This window comes from Eupeodes corollae, chromosome 3 (genome assembly GCF_945859685.1).
Source record: "Eupeodes corollae chromosome 3, idEupCoro1.1, whole genome shotgun sequence".
Classification (NCBI taxonomy): domain Eukaryota; kingdom Metazoa; phylum Arthropoda; class Insecta; order Diptera; family Syrphidae; genus Eupeodes; species Eupeodes corollae.
Window position 1 is genome coordinate 101,425,020 of NC_079149.1, and position 20,005 is coordinate 101,445,024.

General features: G+C 35.1%; 2 protein-coding genes across 4 annotated transcripts in view; both read right to left on the minus strand.

The window, feature by feature from the left end:
* Positions 1 to 20,005, minus strand: part of LOC129950077 (fasciclin-3) — a 412,463-nt gene that overhangs the window by 282,263 nt on the left and 110,195 nt on the right. The window lies entirely within an intron of this gene.
* LOC129950078 (uncharacterized) lies at positions 2,311 to 4,537 on the minus strand. Its single transcript, XM_056061874.1, has 2 exons — positions 2,749 to 4,537; positions 2,311 to 2,690 (listed from the first exon to the last, which is right to left on the minus strand). The coding sequence occupies exon 1, from the start codon at positions 4,514 to 4,516 to the stop codon at positions 3,035 to 3,037; it is 1,482 nt and encodes a 493-aa protein (XP_055917849.1). The 5' UTR covers positions 4,517 to 4,537; the 3' UTR covers positions 2,311 to 2,690; positions 2,749 to 3,034.

Sequence of the window (20,005 nt, forward strand, 5' to 3'; positions counted from 1 at the left end):
TATTGAATTGAAGATGAGCTTCAGCTCAACCTTCCTCACTAATAAGGGACTTGGTCGCGTTTGCTCGGCGATTATGGCATTTGCCAAGGAATCGTCATTGAACCGCATGAAACCGCTGTTCTCAGATCGGCATTGTGTCATATCATTTCGAAGGTAAAAGTGATTAAGTAGGGCTCTGTTTTCCAAGTCGTGGTTGGGGCGAATGCTAACATTCACCTTGTACACTTGCTGGAAAGCAGCTCCCACCGCCTCTACTTTTTCCTTGGGATCTTCAATTATGTAAAAGTCATCGTCAAAGATGGCTTCCCCTGGATCTATTTACGCTGTCATGAGTACGTCTCTGTTCTCTTCAGTTCTTTGGAGTTTAAGCCACGGAAGGTCATTATCGTTTTTTTTCCTGAATATCTTGTTGGTTTTGGTTAACATTCCCAGGTCACTCGAATAAACTGACCGGATCTTGCGGTCCCAGTACTTGTTAATTGATAGCCTGTAGTTCTCCTTAATCAACAGTTTGACATTTTTTATTGACGACTTCAGTGTCCTAACCTCCAAGTCGTGTGGGTCTGTAAGTCGTCTGTACAAGTTTTTGAGTCTTGTCAGTAAGCCACTCTTGTGCCTACTTAGTGCGTCAATAGTAGCATTTTTGTAAGCGTCCATTTGGTCATGTTCTTTGTACTTTGGAATTGTCAGTTCCATCGTTCGTTTTATTGTTTCGTTCATCTGTTGTAGATGTTCGTCAATTTCTGCATTTGTCAGGTTTCTGTTAATTGGTGGGGCTATGCCACTCGAACGGCGTTCTTTCGCTAGAGCATTGGTGCAACGAGGCCAACGCATCTTACTGTAATTGTAAGAATACGTTGCAACTCCAACTCCACGCGTTCGTTCGGAATCTGCATTACAGCAGCCAGTCCACAGTAATCACTGTCGTACTCGATTGCCTGTAAGCAGTTTCGAGGGTGATTACCCACTGTGTCTATTACTGTCAGTCTGGTGTTGTACAGCTAAAGATCCACAAAGGAGCCGCTTCTTGGATACGATGGCTTTTCAGTAGCCAGCAGGTTGACGCCAGTCATGCGCACTAATTATCATGCCACGGGTACTACGAAGTTGCACTTATACATTTTTTTCTCAATTACAATCGCTACAAAAAAATCATTTTTTTCTGAATTTACCCATGAAAAGTCCAAAAAAAATTAGCTTCGATATCGAAAATGATTTTTCGAAAAGAGAATTTTTAATTAACCAAACGTACCTTCGAATTTGTGTTGTCTAAAGTTATTAGTAAACTACAAATAAATAGCTAAAGGATTGATAAAAAATACGACTTGATATTGGAATGATGAAAAAAAACTTTAGAGGGTAGGCTAAGTACAAGTTTTGTTTTAGGTTAGGTTAGGTTAACTTGTCTGCGGATTAGAATCCAAACACTTAGGCCAAGCGAAAGGCCCATTGTGATACCACATGAATCTAGAGAATTACTTCTTACTAGTCGAACCATTTTGAGCTTTTTATAAAGCGAAGAAGATATTTGACATCCTTTTTAGCTAGTTCACTGGGATTATCAAAAGAGTAGTCCCCCAGAAAAAGTTTGCGTCTGAGTGAAAAAGTAGGGCAAGTGCAGAGGAGGTAAGAGATTGTTTCCTCTTCTTCTTCGTCCATACAGCTCCTGCAGAAGTCATTTGAGGCTACACCAAGTCGTATTGCGTGTCTGCCTATAAGACAGTGTCCCCTAAGGACACCTATTAGGGGGCTTATATGAAGTCTGCTTTGAGATAACAAGTCTTTAGAGCGCTTTAGGTCCAGTGAAGGCCATATGAGTTTTGTGGCTGCGCATGTTGGTAAATTGTGCCACCTAGAATTTGCTATCGCAAGAGCTGTTTCTTTTTGCATAAGTATACATGAAGCTATCGGTACACCTATCACCTCTCAGGTGAAATAGGCATGACGGCTCCATTTTTAGCGAGTTCATCGGCTCTACAATTTCCCGTGATGTCTCTGTGGCCCGGCACCCAACATAGGTGAATGTTAAATTTCTGCATCATCTCCATAAGAGAAGATCGACAATCGATGGCCGTTTGAGATTTGGTTGAGATACCGTCAAGAGATTTAATAGCAGCCTGACTGTCAGAGAAGTTGCGGATATCAGAAGTTCATATCACGTTTTCTCTTAGCCAGGAGAGAACTTCTTGGCTCTTCAATGATTAGGGAAACGGAATGAGATGCTTAGTAAACACCACTACCAACTCCCTCATTTGTCTTGGATCCATCTCGCATCTATATAAAAATGAATACTTTTGTTAACCAGCTTTGTTTTTAAGGCATAATTTTTATTTCATGTATTATAGTTTAATTAATAATATAAATCATTCACTTCAAGTACAAAACAAAACTTCACGTCAGTCGGTCTAGTGGCCTCAAATGGTTTTGCAATACCGCAATAGATCTACGAAGCAGAAGTCGTCTAAATTTAGTCCGTCAACTTCAGTTACAAAAAATTAGGTTGACTTGGCTCTGGTAAAACCAACCGTTGACTAAAACAATGTTTAAAGTCTCATTTTCGAAGCAAAATGGTTCAATACTTCACAATCCGCATCAAACTAACTCTTTCTTTTGATGCATTGGCTTCAAGAAAGTAACATGTGGTTTATCTGAGCTCCAAAATCCTTGTCCAATTCAAGCTGTTTTAAGGTCTAAATTGTGAAAAAATAAGTAAGAAAACAATCCACAATCTTTGTTAAGAATTCTTACCATGCTAGTGCATCAAATGTTGACTTAACTCTTGGTATCAGTCTCAAGACTGACCATTTACTGCCAAATTAACTGTCATTTTGAATAAGGTCTCAGAGCTCAGCAGTATGGTCATTGCTCACCCTTTAGTATTAAATGACTTGACTTGTAAAATGTTAAAAAATGCAAAAATTTAACATTAATATGAACAATTTCAAAACATCATTCATCAAATTTATGAGCCGTCATCATGTTGGATAAATAGTAGAAATTAAAATGTATTTATTTTCATATCCTTGACATTGAACTACGACTTCGAGGAGTTTAACTTTCTTTCTATTTGCTTTTTCCACTTAAAAACATAAATTTCAGCCAAAAAACAGCAACTGCTAATAACCAAAGCAACACTTATAGCTATCCAAATCCACTGGAAATCTTCAACTTTCATCGAACGAAAGCTATCATTTGATTTAAAATCTCTCAATTGCACATTTCCCATCTGAATAAGTTCAAACAATGTCCTTTTTCTCCAAAATTCCCACAGTCCAGATGCTTGTATATCCAAAGTGTGCGACTTTAAAATTTCTCTGTATATTGAATTTTTGTAAACAGGAAAAGCAAATGGTTTATTACTAACGAAAAACAATTCTTTTGACCAACGAAATAATTTTTTTCCAAGAAAGTTTTGCAAATTTTCAAAAAACTTCCATGAATTATCTGTCACAATGTAAGCATATTTTGTATTCAAATCATTTTGATCAATGTCATTTGCTTCAGAAACACTTGAGTTTATGATAAGAAAAGCTTCGGAATAGTTTGCCTTAATTTCTGGATTAAATTTGTATATGAAATCGAAAAACAGTGAGAAACCTTTGATTTTAAGATTCGATGATATGACATCTTCAAGGGATGTTATATATTTTTCGGTGAGTGGTTCGGTTAAAAGTGTCTGAAGAAATGCTTCGTACAAAGTGGATAGCATGATACCAAGCAAAAATATCAGTAAATAGATGATTTTGATGCTATATTTGTCTGTGGGTCTTTCAACCAATGACTGTCCCAGTATCCCACCCACACAATTTAGATCAATGAAGAACTTAAGAACACCGAATTTTTTTCCCCAAAGAAATTCAGCAGTCTCCAATACTGCGGAAAAACCAACAACAATTGCCAATATCATAAGAAAAACATTCAAATGGAATACCCGTGTGAAGATTTTAAAAATGGGAATTTTCGGTTCGACTGGAAGCATTACACCCACACCAAGTAAAAAAAATGGATACGTAAATGTTTCTGCTGGCACTCGAAGCCAAGTGGCAAAAGAACTTGTTTCTACGGTTTTATTTGAAACCAAATAATAAATGTCTTTGGGCAAAAGTGGAAATGTTAAACTGGATGTATTTAATCTAGCGTTGTGCTTTTCCGCAAAGGTTCTAAAAAAATTACCAATTTGTCCACTTAAAATTGGTTCATTTCGAACAGTTTTCAAAACATACACTGCTTTTTCCCGGTATTGAAATACAATTGGCAAAATTGTTCCATTTAAGTTTTGCATGCGATTTGGAAAGAATTCAATATTTTTTTCGGTATTCTGTTTCCAGATGATTTCTTCCATTTGAAATTCTCTGAAATTGCTGAAACTGTAATAAGTTGATGAGCTGGAGAAATCTTGAAAAACTGCTATAACATTAATCATTGAATTATTCCAACAAAATTCAAAAACTTCCTTCACTTCTGTTTCATTTTTCGATGAACTTTTTAAGAGAAACACTATTTTAAAATACTCCATGGTTTGAAGATATTCCGGAAGCCGTTGAAGAATGTTTTCACTGTTTTCGGTAAGATTTATTAGGATCAGAAAATTATCAGTGAACTTGTATTTTAGAGGGAAAGATTTTGTTTCACCGGATGACAAAGTAATCGGAATCCCAAGTAAATTCGACACTTTTTGCACAACGAAACCATTTTCAGAATGGGAAGTTTGTAATAGAAATACATTCGCAAAATTGTAGGTATTTTGGATTGTCAGAAGAAAACTTTCCAGTCCATTATCAATTGAATTGAGTTTGAAGAATTTTCCAGAAACTACTGCAACAAATGCAAACAGGCTTATTGAAATCAAATTCATAACTGATGAATACAGTATGAATTTTATAAGTTTTCCTGTACAAAGACGTTTAGTTTAATAATTGTATTTACAGGATGTTTTAGATACTGAATACAATTGGAAAATTTGTAGTTTAAATTTTGATCATAATAAGTTTAATATCTCAAAATTAAGTTGGGTTCATTTTAGGTTCATGATCAAAAGTGTTTAATGTTTCTTAAAAATAACTATGCAGCGAGTTAAAAAGCTTTCATTGGTTTTCAGCATTTTTTTTTGTCGAAATTTGGAAGCGATTAAGAAAGTTGAATTATGTTTGGTAAAAAAAAAACGAACTAAAGCGTTTAAGAGCCTTTATTTCTTCAATGATACAAATCGCTGATGTTTAATTTAAAATTTGGGACACAAGCTTCAGTTTTGCTTTGAATGATCAACTCAAACTTAAAATGCTTGATTTCAATAAGGAATATTTTCTTCAATGAAAGAAATTTTGAATGATTGCTGTATGGGACTTTTGAAAAAATTTCAATGATTGGTGGCAGAGAGACAAAAAAAAGACCTGAAAGTGAGGATTGTGGGTTGAATTTCTTCTCTTAGATTTTTGAAAATGCTTCACTGAAATTTATTAAGAGAAGCATTATTCGTTATTATGTAACCGTAAGACATTTTATTTTTTTAAGAAAGTTTTTATTTAAGGAGTTAAAAAATTTACAATTTAAAACAGATGTTAATGCATTTTAAACACAAAACAAAACACTCTGTATCAGTGACTTGTCCATGTCCATGTATAATACGTCATTCTATTTATGGACACATTTACTTAACTTAGGACATCAATGTTTTTGACATTAAAAACACTTTAATTTTAATAAGTCTCGCGATTGTGACATCATTAAGCGACTTATTTCAAATTATAGTTATTTCCTATATCATCAAAATCAGAAATTAACAGTCACTTGGTTTTTAAGAAAAAGCTTTTATTTAAATTTATCATTTCGCTTTTTATTGTGAAAGTTAATTCATAGTGGTGGTCAAAATAATAAGTCCAAAACAATGAATAAAATGCTATTTGTTTTATTTTAAATGGTTAGATTGAAAATTTGAAGTAAAAATAATATTTTCAAAACGAATTTTAACACATTAGTCTGTTCGAGAAACAAGGCAAAATAAAAAAGTACGTATACGCCAAAGTGTACAGTTTTAGTTTGTAGATTAAAGGATGAATAATTTAATGTTTTAATGATAAACTTGATATACGAAATGATTAGTCTGTGCAAGTGTTAACTCATCTTCTACGATGACGCCTTTTTCTAGAGGGTGAGTATTTTTGAAGAACAATGACTAATGAATTTTGAATTTTTTAGAATGCCATGAACAATGGAACACGAAGTTGCCCAAATGGCCACAACGCCTATACCATATCCTTTTCATGAAATTTGGAGCTAAAATTTTACACATCTGAGGCATGTGGTCCTCCATAACCTCAAAAATTCCAGTTTTGATCCTTTAAGGCCTTGAATCGATTGTGAAGAACTGTAATAGACCTTATTTTTCGCTTGGCAAAAACAATTAAGGGTTTAAGGTATTTTCAAATACGTAAAGTTTAATCATACCGTCTTCCCAAAAACAACACTTAACAGTTAGGTTAAGATGGGGAATTTTTTGAAAATTTTGAAGACCCATGATTTTATTCATTACATTTAAAACAACGTCTTTGTCATTTATGACGGATTCATAATTCTAATCAAGAAGTTTTTAAGCAACGCAGTTTTTTTATTGTGGCTAATTTAAGATCTAACAAGCAATATTTTAGATGGGTTTTGGGTGAGTTTAATGTAAAAATATTTGAAATTGTATAAACAATATGTTCTGTTCTCGTTTCAAAAACGAAAAGCTTTAAATTGTTTGTTCCAAAAAGACAGAAAATTTTATCAGAAAAATAAAATATGATCATTCATAAAACAGAATCTAATAAATAAAGAAGACAACAAACCTTTGAAAACTAGGGCCTAGTGCCTTACTAATCTCAACTATTCAAGGATGAAGGTGGCCTACAATTTTAAGCCGATTCCGAGTTGAGAAAGAACTTTCATGACAAGAATTACTTTTGGAGGATTTGTCAATTTCTCGCAAGATGTAGTACCCGTGAGATGGACATAATCCCGAAAATCACATTGTTTCTTGTCTCAATAACTCAACTTTTTCAATTTTTTTACCGTTGGCAAGAATGCGACCTTTGGACGACGACGCTTTGAGTTGTGCTACAGTTTCGCAAATTGGGACTCCCAAATGTTTTAATTTTTGAAGTCATAGTCAAATGTCAAAATAATCAACTTCAAAAGTAAATCTTTATCTAGTAAAAAAAAAATGAAAGAATTCAAACCATTGTACTATATAATAAAAAAGTCCAACAATACCCAGTGCTTTAAGGACAGAAGCAGGCACGTGGACTATCACAGATGAAGAATCTCTTAATCTGTTATTAAACACCCACTTTGCAGGTAGCTCTAATATACCCAACGACTAAAAATCAAAGTCTCAAGCTTCTACAGGCGATTAAGTTGATCTAAAAATTGCAGGAAAAACTGCAATGGGCCAGGACCAGACGCAATCATTCCGACCGAACTACAAAAATGCTCATACATGATTATTCCACCATTTGAAATCATTCTGACAAGCTGTTTAAGGTTGAGATATATTCCCAAAGCCTGGAGAATGGCAAAAGTAGTCTTCAGTCCTAAAGCACGGAAACCCTCCCACGTTAACCCTAAAGATCTGCAACAAATCAGCCTATCATCCATCCTTCTTAAAACCTTGGAAAGATTGATTGAAATTTACATCAGACATAACTTAGAACCATGTCTCATTTCCACAGCTCAACATGCTTACTCTAATTGAAAATCAGTAGAATCAGCACTTCACTCGCTGGTACGTATTATTGAACATTCCTTCGAATACAAAGAATATAACTTAGTAGCGTTCCTAGATATTGAAGAAGCTTTCATCAACGTCCGTTACCAGGCGATCACAACAGCAATGGATAAGCTGAATTTAGAGAAATCACTCAAAGATCTTATAAGTATCATGCCCAAAATCAGGACAATTACTTCTACCATGAGAAGTTTTACTACCACCAGTTCGGTGAATCGAGGTACCCCCAAGGTGGGGCCCTTTCGCCTCTTTTATGGAACATGGTAGTAAACGACCTATTAACATCATTGGAAGCATAGGGTTTCAGGGTGATTGCCTATGCTGACGACGTTGCAATATCTGTATCTGGGAAGCACCCCCAAGTTCTCTCGGAACTCTCGGAACAAAATGCTATAAATAGGCTAACAAAATGGGCCAAGCAATGTGGATTGGACGTCAATCCACATTAAACAGAATTAATACTCTTTTCGAGAAGCTATAAAATTCCTCAGATTAGCCCACCCAAGATTAAAGGAATACCATTAAGCTTTTCCGACCAAAAAGGCCATAGGATCAAAATGGGGCTTCTCCCCAAAAATAACCCACTGGCTAAACACTTCGGTAATCAGACCGATACTCATTTATGGAGCATTCGTATGGTGGATCCTTATCTATTTTATCTTAATCTAAATAAGCTCATCAAATTCCAGCGGTCAGCAGGTATATGCATCATAGGAGCACTTCGCTCAACACCAAACGCAGCACTGGAAGTGCTTTTAAACCTAACACCTCTTGACATCTTCTTCAAAATGGTGGCAGCCAACTCATGTGTGAGGCTAAGAGCCACCTCTCAATGGAACAGTAGCAATACTGGATACACTACTATTTTAGACAGTTTCAGATCTATCCCAGATCACTTAGACATAATACCCCAAAAATGGTATTCAGTAAAAGATTCCATGTGTCCATCCCTTCAAGATCCTCCTGGGAAGAAGAGAGACCCCTGGAAGACGATGTGGTACACTTCTATACAGACGGTTCAAAGACCGATCACGTAGTTGGAAGTGGTATCTCTTTAGAACAACTGAATCTCAGTCTATCCTATAGACTTCCCAATCAATGTAGTGTATTCCAGGCAGAAGTACTGGCGATTAAAGAAGCACTATCCTGGCTCAAGGGAAACATTATATCTTGCAAGGATATACGAATCTCCTTGGACAGACAAGCCGCTCTTAAGTCTCTCGCGTCCGTCTCCACAAACTCTCAAATAGTCCACGATTGTCGATCATCTCTGAATGAGATGACGGAACAGTTTAATATTCACCTCATTTGGTTGCCGGGCCACAGAGACATTCCGGGAAATTGTAAAGCCGATGAGCTCTCCAAAACCGGAACACTTCTGCCTCATGTTAGACAAAAACATAACATAGGAACACCACTTGCTACATGCAAATATCTTCTCAAACAATATGCTCTAGAATCAACAAATGCTAGAACCAAGTAAATATGGCCAAGCATAGACTTAAAACGGTCAAGAGGCTTGATATCCCTGAGCAGACAAAGTATACGCTCTACAATTGGAGTAATAACGGGACACTGCCACATAGGAAGACATGCTCTGAGGCTAGGGGTCTACACAAATGACTTCTGTAGAAGCTGCATGGACGAGGAGGAAGAGCAAACAGTCCAACACCTTCTGTGTACATGTCCAGCACTCTCCATTAGAAGAAATAACTTTCTCGGTAATCTCTTCTTCGATAATACCAGTGAACTGGCAACGATTGACACAAGACGTCTCTCTAACTTTGTTAAAAGTACAAAATGGTTTGTTTAAGTTCATTACTCTCCCATGAGTAACCTCATTAGTGATATCACAATGGACCCTTGAGGTCTAGGTGCGTCAATGACATCTGGACATCCACTCCAATCTAACCTAACCTATTATATAATAACACATCAACAATCAAACAAAACTTCTAACTGCACCCAAATGTATGCATTCCTATGTCATAAGAAACTGTATTATGTCACAGTGACATACATACGACATAACCTATAACATTCAGCTTCTTAACTTATAAAAAAGCTCATTTGTTCATGTAAGGCATCCAAAAGATAAACCATCTTTACTCCATCTGCTGTTTCCATTTTTATTTATTGTTTGTTCATCTTTAAATTTAGGTCAAAGTCTGTTTTCTTTTTGTTGGTTGTCTTTTATTCTCCCTCTCATTAAATAATTCTTGATTCCCATATTAAATAAAATACCTTTATGTTGTTTAAGGGAGGGAATAAAATAAACAAAAATTATGTGCATAAATAAAAGAAACCATTTTGGTTAAAATTGACACAAAGAAGTTAAGAACGAGAATACACAAACACAGACAGACAGAAAAAGTTAAGTTCTTAACAATGTCTGCTTTTTAAACCATTCTCCTTCGTCTATTGGATGTTGTTGTTGTTTTGGGGTCATTTTGTTTACTTTTTGTTAGATCTTTTAAAACTTTCAAGTCATTGCATTTTCAACTTCAATCTTCTTTTTTTTACCCATCTCATATTTCCTTTCACAGAGAATAGAAAAGATAGGTTATGTAGGTTTGAAAAATGTTAAATTTTAGTCAAAGAATTACAAATACATGAAAACAGAAAAAATTAACGGAATACCTATAATAAAGCTAAAACGGGTATTAGAAGGAAGGTACAAAGGGGTTATAGAGAATAAAGGTAAAGTCAAAGAAACTTGTATGTTTTTGTTAAACAGAGGAAAGCAAATATAAAAAAGAAGACAGCAGACTACAACAAGCAACACTTTATTTTTCTGTTGTTGTATGTGTGCTTTGTGCATAGAGGTATCTTGTTGCATCTTCTTCAAAGCGTGTATGAAGTTATTTTTTTCGTTTCACGACACTCTGTTGCTTTTGTCTACCTATGATGTTGTGACTGTTGACTGGAGATCTTCTAAACCCTTTACCTCGTGTTCAGGTTTTCAACTTTTGCTTGCTACCTTGCCAAAAGAGAAAAACGGATTGGGTTCGGAATTAGGAGAAAAAGTTTTTATAGTAATCGGTTTTCAGTGGGGTCAAATCGAAAGCTAAGCAAGTGACTCATTCTACAAAAACAGAGATTTCTTTATTTTAATCTCTATAAATATTAACATATTCTAAGCCTGAAGAGTTTGTTTGTTGGTTTTGCTTGATTGTTTGCTTGTTTGTTTGGATACACTTGTCTCTGGAACTAAAGGTTCGATTTGAAAAGTTCTTTCAGTGTTAGATAGTCAATTTATTGAGGAAAGATATAGACTACATAACATCACGCTAAGACTAATACGAAGGTACATCAATAAAAAGAACTTCAAAATCAGGAATTTTACTTTTTTTTGAGTGCTTTTACTGCGTGCTCTCAGGAAACAGTAAGTTTTTTAAAAATAATGTATGCCATAATTGTTACCATTTAATAGTTTTCAAAAAGTCAGCGACAGTATATGTCTTTGGGTGGTACATGTGTCTTGGAGACTTAACAACTTGCAGTTACGTGTGTTGTGCATCACAAAACATTTCACAATTTTTGCTAGAACTTTGTTCTTCTTCTCCTTTAATTTATGAACTTGTAATTTATCAAAACTCGAGTAAGATTTCCACATCCAGGCGGGCGATGACTAGAGACACTTGGACAAATAGACAGTTTTAAAAATAATATTTAACTGAACCACTTTCTACTTTCATAAACAATGAGCTTTATACCAGTTTTGTTCCTTACCTAGAAAATTTGAACCGTTATACCTGCACTTTTCAAAATCGTCATCTGTTCACCCTAAAGCCCACTTTTGGACATATTGTAAAGTATAGAGAATCTTTCTTTAGCAGCACTGCACGAATGTGGAATGCATTACATGGCTTAATATTTCCCCATTAACGAAACATCTACACAATCAAATTCAATATTTAGCCATAGAAAATAAATAAAAACTCAAGTTTGACCTCAAGAAGTTGCAAAGATTTCATGATATTACACATCGTGCTTAGCCAGAGTTTATCTATAAATTAGTCACCTGCGTTTATTTTGTACATCAGGCACTTAAGGGCTTTCTTAAGGTACATACCCCAAATGGACCCACTGTCTTATATATTTGTCCCTACATACACTCTCCAACTAAATAAATAGTGTTTACCTTTGTAGAGTACCTTAAGATACCAGAAAAAGAAGAAAATAAAAGAGATACCAGAAAAACCAGTTTCTTAGAGATTCTCTTTGGTCAGTCAGAAACCTCTAGAGTTGCACAGCCATAAAAAAAACATAGTTAGGTTTAGGTACCTACACACTTTAACAAAAATGGTTTTGTGACCATCATCAAGCCAGCCAGCACAACGCAGCGCAGAGCAGCGCTCCAACTTAATATAAAAGCATGAATTTTAGATTCAAAGTCCAAGAATCATCCACAACCATCTATCTATCCATGCAATCCATCTATCTTATTGCTTCTTAAAATAAACACACAAACCATCAGCTTGTCTTTGGACTTTGTTCGGACTCATATCAAAAAGAAGAAGAAAAAATAAAACAAAAAAAAATATCTAGTATATTCTTTCAAAGTGCAAAGACGACAAACAAGAAAAGACAATCTTTAAAGGGAAACAAAAATAAGAACAAAAAAGTATCTACAAGAAAAATTTAAACTTCAAGATAGCACAAGTATCTGTGACTGGAAGGAGTTTGACAGAAATACAAGACAGCCAGCGAGAAGCAAACCAACCACTAGTTGTTGTAGTGGTGATAGGTAATGGTTTGTATACCCTTGGTGAAGTTTTGTGGATAGTTGTATCTTCTTCTCTCTAAAGGTTTCTTGATGATCATCTAGAAAAGAAGTCCAGAGAGTCCATGTGGACTTTCGAACTTAAAGTTTGTTTTTGTTTTCTTTTTTCAACTTTTTTGTTCCTGTTCTCTACTTTTCCTTTTCATCTGCACATTCGGAAGGAGTAATAAAAAAAATCTAAAAACGGAAGAACCTTTGGGGTACATTTAGAAAATCACGGCTGGAGTAGTCTTTATTGTGCGACAAGCACATAAGGCATAACTATGGAACCAGTCTTTTCCGCTTAAACATCCGATATATGCTGAACTTACTTTTAATTACAGAATACAGAATGCAGAATTCCAACACGGAACCAAAATAAGACTATAGGTAAAGGGTTTTTCAATAAGAGACAGTGTCTGCTAATTCTATATTCAATTCGAAGGTATGTCATTAATAACTAAAAGAATAACAGCCATAGGACCAACATTTTGAAGAATTTTCACTTCTTTTTCATTGAATTTCAATAATATAAGTGCACTTTTGAACACTGTATCGTTCCATTCTTTCATTGGGCAAGACTAGACAACTTAAGTGACTTGAGATAAGGCAATTTTCTATCTAATTGGCCAGCTAACTTAATTGGAAAGTTGACTTGGAAAGTAAGTCAAATCGCAAATCTTCGTCAAAATGGCAGCTGATCATGTTTTTTAAACTTGAACTGAAAGCTGAACTTTATTGTTTTGTAATTTTTTTATTTTCTGTACAATTCCATTGAATGTTGTCTAAAATGGTTCCTTGTCAACTTTGTTTTTTGCACGATCAACTGAAGGGAGAAGTTAGTGAAGTAAAATAGCGAGTTTGAAATTTATGACACTTGACCAACTAAATAGTTGCTTTGGCCAAAATGTACGTTCAAAGAGTCAATTTGAAGTCCCTGTTGTTGTCTGTCTGTCTACCTGTCCATTTTTAGTAATGGCAAATGATCCACTTGTCGAATGTCAGAAAGGCTTTAGAAGTGATGGCTGCCAAAATAGAGGGCTATTTAAAATTAAACATCTGTTTGGAAAGCCCTTAAAAAATGTTGGAACAAAACTTTTGAAAAGTCTCGTCATTACTGTCAGCTTCATCGTCTATTTCATCGGTTTCATGAGTCGGTTTTGTGCGTCGGTTACGTTGATCTAAAGTATTGTAATGTAAACCTTAATAATAGTAGCATTGTGTCGTTAGAGATCAATGTCGCCTTAGACACTAGGTATCACCTGAATAATCTTCTGATGATAGAACTTTAGTTTCTTTTTTGTACGAAGATGGTATTTTATTTCAAATTGTATTTATTTCGAAACTCTATTTAACGGATTTGAAGTGATATTCTGTAAGGACGTACAAATGTGACGTAATGTGACCTTTTCAAAAGTTCCAAACAATCAAATTCTATTAAAAAGAAACTTAGAATATATATCAAATTAGTCTCTCTTTACGAAGAACATATGAAACCGAGACGAGACAATCTGTTGCTTTTGTAGGCATATTACTAAAGCCTTTAAGAAATTCAATCGTAGTACTCACGCTTATAGGAATTGATATAGTATATCAACAAGCCCGAATTTGATTCCTGTGTGAAATGCAGAGATACGTTCTTTTGCAGTACTATGCGAATGTGAAAGCAATTCAGCATTCAGCTTTCGCTGATAGGAATTCTAGTCAGTATTCCCTGGAGCCTCTCAATGGACCAGTAACAATACTTTACATACTACTATTCAGATCTATCCCAGATCGCTAAGACTATACCAGCCCAAAAATGGTATTCGGTAAAGGATTCCATGATTCCCAGATCCTCCTGGGAAGAAGAAAGACCCCTGGAAGACGATGCGGTACACTTCTATACTGACAATTCAAAGACCGATCACGGAGTTGGAAGTGGTATCTTTTCAGAACAACTGAATCTCAGTCTATCCTATAGACTTCCCAATCAATGAAGTGTATTCCAGGACGAAGTAATGGCGATTAAAAAAACACTATCCTGGCTCAAAGAAAACGTTATATCTTGCAAGGATATACGAATCTTCTCAGACAGCCAAGCCGCTCTTACATCTCTCTCGTCTGTCTCCACAAACTCTCAAACAGTCCACGATTGTCGATCATCTCTAAATGAGATGACGGAACAGTTTAACATTCACCGCATTTGGGTGCCGGGCCACAGAGACATTCCGGAAAATTGTAAAGCCTATGAGCTCGCCAAAAAGGGAACACTTCTGCCTCATGTTAGACAAAAACATAACATAGGAACACCACTTGCTACATGCAAATATCTTCTCAAGCAATAAGCTCTAGAAACAACAAATGCTAGACCAAGTATTGACTTAAAACGGTCAAAAGCCTTGATATCACTGAGCAGACAAAGTATAAGCTCTACAATTGGAGTAATAAAGGGACACTGCCTCATAGGAAGACATGCTCTGAGGCTAGGGGTCTACACAAATGACTTCTGTAGAAGCTGCATGAACGAGGAGGTAGAGGAAACGGTCCAACACCTTCTGTGTACATGTCCAGCACTCTCCATTAGAAGGAATAACTTTCTCGGTAACACCAGTGAACTGGCACCGATTGACACAAAACGTCTCTCTAACTTTATTAAAAGTACAAAATGGTTTGTTTAAATTCATTACTCTCCCATGAGTAACCTCATTAGTGGTCTCACAATGGACCCTTGAGGTCTACGTGCGTCAATGACATCTCGATAGCCACTCCAACCTAACCTATTCCCTGGAGCCCAATTTCGATCGGGCTTTCAAGTACCAGATACACTCTTTTTTTCCGTACAATTCGAATGTATAATGCTTTACCGTAGTACCGTGGCATGATGGTTAGTGCGTTGGACTGTCATGCAAGGGGTCTTGGGTTCAATCCCTGCCTGTGCCACCTTAATTTAAAAAATTAATTTTCGCGGGTACTGCCTCTTGCGAGGAATTTACAATTCCTTCAAGAGTAATTCTTGTCATGAACAAGTGCTTTCTCAAATTAGACGTTCGGATTCGGCCTTAAATTGTAGGTCCTTTCCATTCCTGACAACAGTACTCGCACACAGGAATGGTTGAGAGTTGTAAGTCTCTAGGCCCTGGTTCACAACGGACTGTTGCGAAACCCAATTTATATATTTATAATGCTTTACAGCACTCTCTTTCCCTGTCACTGTAATATCTAGAAATTCCAATCCAATGTGCACCGATACTTCCTTGTAAATCCTCTTTTTCTTAGTTAATGCTCGCAGTTAACAATATCCTTTAGAAGGGTATTAAAAACCCTTGAGTGCAAAACTCATCATAGGAAAAACTGCTTTTGACTAAATCCTTGACTAGACTAAGTTAAAAATGAGGCCCTACATATAGGTTTTCCGCATTTAAACTAAGTAAAGTGCGGCACTGTTCAATATTTATGTTAGTTTCACTCTACCAGGCCAAATCAGGTCCATTGGATGCATTTTTTTCTGCATGATATTTTTTTAAAGGTGTAAATACTTTATACAGAAAAAGATACTCCAGGTAAGTTCCTATACACAGGATACACTTGCACAAACAAACTACTGTCTCTTTTTTATGCTGCTAATGTTTGTGTGAAAAAAGGAGAAAATACAAATAAAACAAGAAATAAAATTAAGATTCGTCATTGAATGCTGCTCTTTGTCCATTCATTTAGATAAACTAAAAGTCGTCACCAGGGGGAGCTAGAAGAGACCCAGGCGCATGGAGATGGTGTTAAAAAGCGATTTCCTTACCAATTCTTTTTATGCAGTTTTTTGTGTTTTTATTATTTTCTTCATCGAGCATTTTACTACATTCACTTTTATAGGAACCTAAACTGCAGTCAGTATTTTTTCTTATGACTTTTGTTTTTTAATTTGAATAAAATTGTACAAACGTATATCGAGGAGAAGTTTTGTTTTAATTAAATTTAATTAAAACAACACAGCATGTCGTCAATCGTTGATGGGGGGTTGTAAAATCAATAACAAAGTTTAATTTTGAATTAAATGTAGATAAATGATGGTGGAACATTGTTGCCATATTGGGAAGTGAATATCTAAGTGATTTTAAATTGAGTATTTGTTTGTTATTTTTATTTTTTTTTTGTGTATCTGGTGGTTTTATATACCTAAAGATATAAATAAAAGGTAATGATAGCTCTTATCTGATAGATAAAACCGTTTGAATGTCAAGATTTGGGATAAATATGGCTTTTGAGGAAGAAGTGATTATTTGTTTTATGATATAAGTTCTAACCGCCTGAAATAAGGATAACATCAAATATAAAGGATCTTTAAATTTCAAGAAAGTATCAGAGTACATAGCAATCCAAATTTTAAATCATACTTATGCTTTTAATGGGGTGATTTAGAGCTTCAATTTCAATTTGTAATGGACATGGATTTATGTCAGAAAGATTTTTATTTACTAACAATATAATGTAATACACCAAATTTGTAAAAAATGCGTTTGAATCTAAATGTCAAGTTGATACAAACTTAACTTAAGTCATTTGGTATGCTTTTAAAATGGGAAAATTGTTGCCTCACAAACAGAACACAATGTGTAAAACTCGAAAATAATTATGGATTTTCAAGGTATTATCTGGTGTTCTACAAGGTAGCTATCTTGGGCCCTTACTGTTTAGTATAAAAACATGAACCATGTCGTATTAAAGCAAATGATATACAATTTTGTGTGTGCTTACAAAATTCATCAGATTTTCTTAAACTTAAAGAAGATTAAAAGATGTTAGAAGAAGTTAGGATCGTGTTTATCTCAAAGTTTACCAGGCTTTCATGCGATTACTGGCTGAGGTTATAACCCAGTTTTTTTTTAAGAAAGCTAAACAGAGGCCATTTAATATTCTCCGGAAAATTGAAGAGTACCAAGAAGAATTCACCAGATTTGGCAAGTTGGAATTATTCAGTAATATTGAACTTGAGGAAAATACCTTCAATACCATTCAGAAATGAACTTCGGCAGCAGTTTCAGATGAAGATGCTTGGTATTTTCAGGCCTGAGAACAATGGAAGGAAGTTAGAAGACATCAGTGAATCGCTTGACAATTTTTCTGAAATTTTATTCTATACATTTATAGATATTCGACTCTTTATTTTAGTATGAACCTTTTGCTCATAAGTTAACAATTTCTGTCATACTAAATAAATTGGGAGGCGCAACAGTCTGTTGTGAACCAGGGCCTAGTGACGTACAACTCTCAACCATTACTGTGTGCGAGTATTGTTGTCAGTAGGGAAGGGACCTACAATTTTAGGCCTAATCCGAACGGCTAGTTTGAGAAAGCACTTTTTCATGACAAGAATTACTCTTGAAGGATTTGTCAATTCCTCGCAAGAGGCAGTACATGCGAAAATTATTTTTTTAATTTAATTAAGGTGCACAGGCAGGGATTGAACCAAGACCTCCAAAATATCATGCATGATACTAAAGACTCAGGCTTTAAGTAATCGTACGTTAGTTTTAAGCAAACTTTAAAGTGTCTGGCGGAAATTACCGCAAACGAAAACTGTCTGACAGTATTGATTTTAAATTTTTAATGAAATTGTGTAAAATATATACAAAATTATCACTCAGACTTTAAAAAGAGTAAGAGTTTTTTTTTTATTTACCTTTAGTACCTGGTACAGGTGAATTGGCCGCCGCTGGCCGGCCCAAAATAGCTGGTATGTATACCTTGAGAGTATACACTAACACTTTTCTGTACGATACATTTTGTTACTCAGAAAGTAAGTAACGTCTGTCGGCCCTTGGCTCTTGGACTAATATAACTTGCCAATTGTAGTAGCTGCATAATGATTCCAAGTTAAAAATAATACCTAGGTTAATAGCAGACGTTACAAAATCAATAACTGAGCCACCCAGCAAAACCAATGCAAAGCTTGACTTATCAAGAGCGCTTTTGTAAATACACAAAATTTAAGAGTTTTTTGGATTGAGGGTGAGGTTATGCTGTTGTATAACTTCTAGATCCACATTAAAATAGCTAAAAGCATTTCTTATGCTATCTACAGGAGTGTCCAAGTATAATTGGACTTCATCAGCGAACATATAAACTTAACAAGATTTAACCATTCGAAGAAGCTCGTTTACGTAAAGTGAAAATAATAGAGGTCCAAGAATAGAACGCTGCTGAAATGAAATGAAGGTGTCTGATTTCCTACTGCAACGCATTGTTGTCGATAAGTTAAGTGTGAGCGCAGAAGTTTCAATGCAAAACGAGAGAATTTTAAATCATACTTAAGTTTTTGGTGCAGCACAAATTGATCGACAGTGTCTAACGATTTTGAAAAATCTATCAATGATAAGAATTCATGTCCATCGCTCTGCGTATATCATCAACAACAAGAAAAAGCTCAGTTATACAACTTCTTTTTGCACTTAACCCAGATTGGTATGTATCTTCCAGTTAAGGAAGCTCGTTAATGTAAAGTGGAAACAATAGAGGTCCAAGAATGGAACCCTTAGGGACCCCTGCTGGGACTGTAAGAAATGAAGGTGTCTGATTTCCTATTACAACGCATTCTTGCCGATTAGATAAGTATAAGTGTAGAAGTTCCACAGTAAAACGAGAGAATTTAAAATCATACCTAAGTTTTTGGCACAGCACAAAGTGATCGACAGTGTCGAACGCTTTTGATAAATCTAGCAAACGTTAGGAATGTACCATGATTCATGTCCATCGCTCTGAGTATATCATCAACAACAAGTAAAAGCGGCGTTTTACAGCTTCTTTTTGCACGAAACCCAGATTGGTTTGTATCTAGCAGGCTATTGTGCGTAAGGCGTCCTTGCATTTGTTTTAAAAGTAGTTTTTCCAAGACTTTGGATAGGAGTGGCAGGATAGCAATACGCCTATATTCTGTGTTAGCACAGTTTAAGGTCTTGGGGATAGGAAGTATCTTAGCATATTTCCATATTCTCTGATACTCAGAACTGGTTAAGATAGAATTCAATAAATGAGTTTTGTATTTTAGAATATGAGGAAGTACAATTTTCAAGAACTTCGGATTGATCCCATCTTTGCATATCGCCTGATTTAATTTACGATTACGTAAGGCACAGATTCGTGATCTGGGCGACATAACTAACTAATAAATAAATAAACACAAACAAATTCCAAAAACTTTACGCTTATATAAGCTTATTATATACATCTTTTGAACGAGGCTCCACTTCAAAAAATATTCGTTTCAGTAAGCATAAAATAAGTTATCTCAAACATTTTTTTTACTCTTAAGAACTAAAAAATAAGTTTAAATATTTTAACAATTTTCGTTTTAATGGTTAAGTAATTGATATCTTACAGTTTTGAGGATTATAGAATAAAACACCGTTTAGTATTTAATTTTTGATGATATTTACCTGAAACAGAAGAAAAAAGAAAAATTATTAAAAATGACTTTTTATTGTTTTTTAAATCTATAATACTTT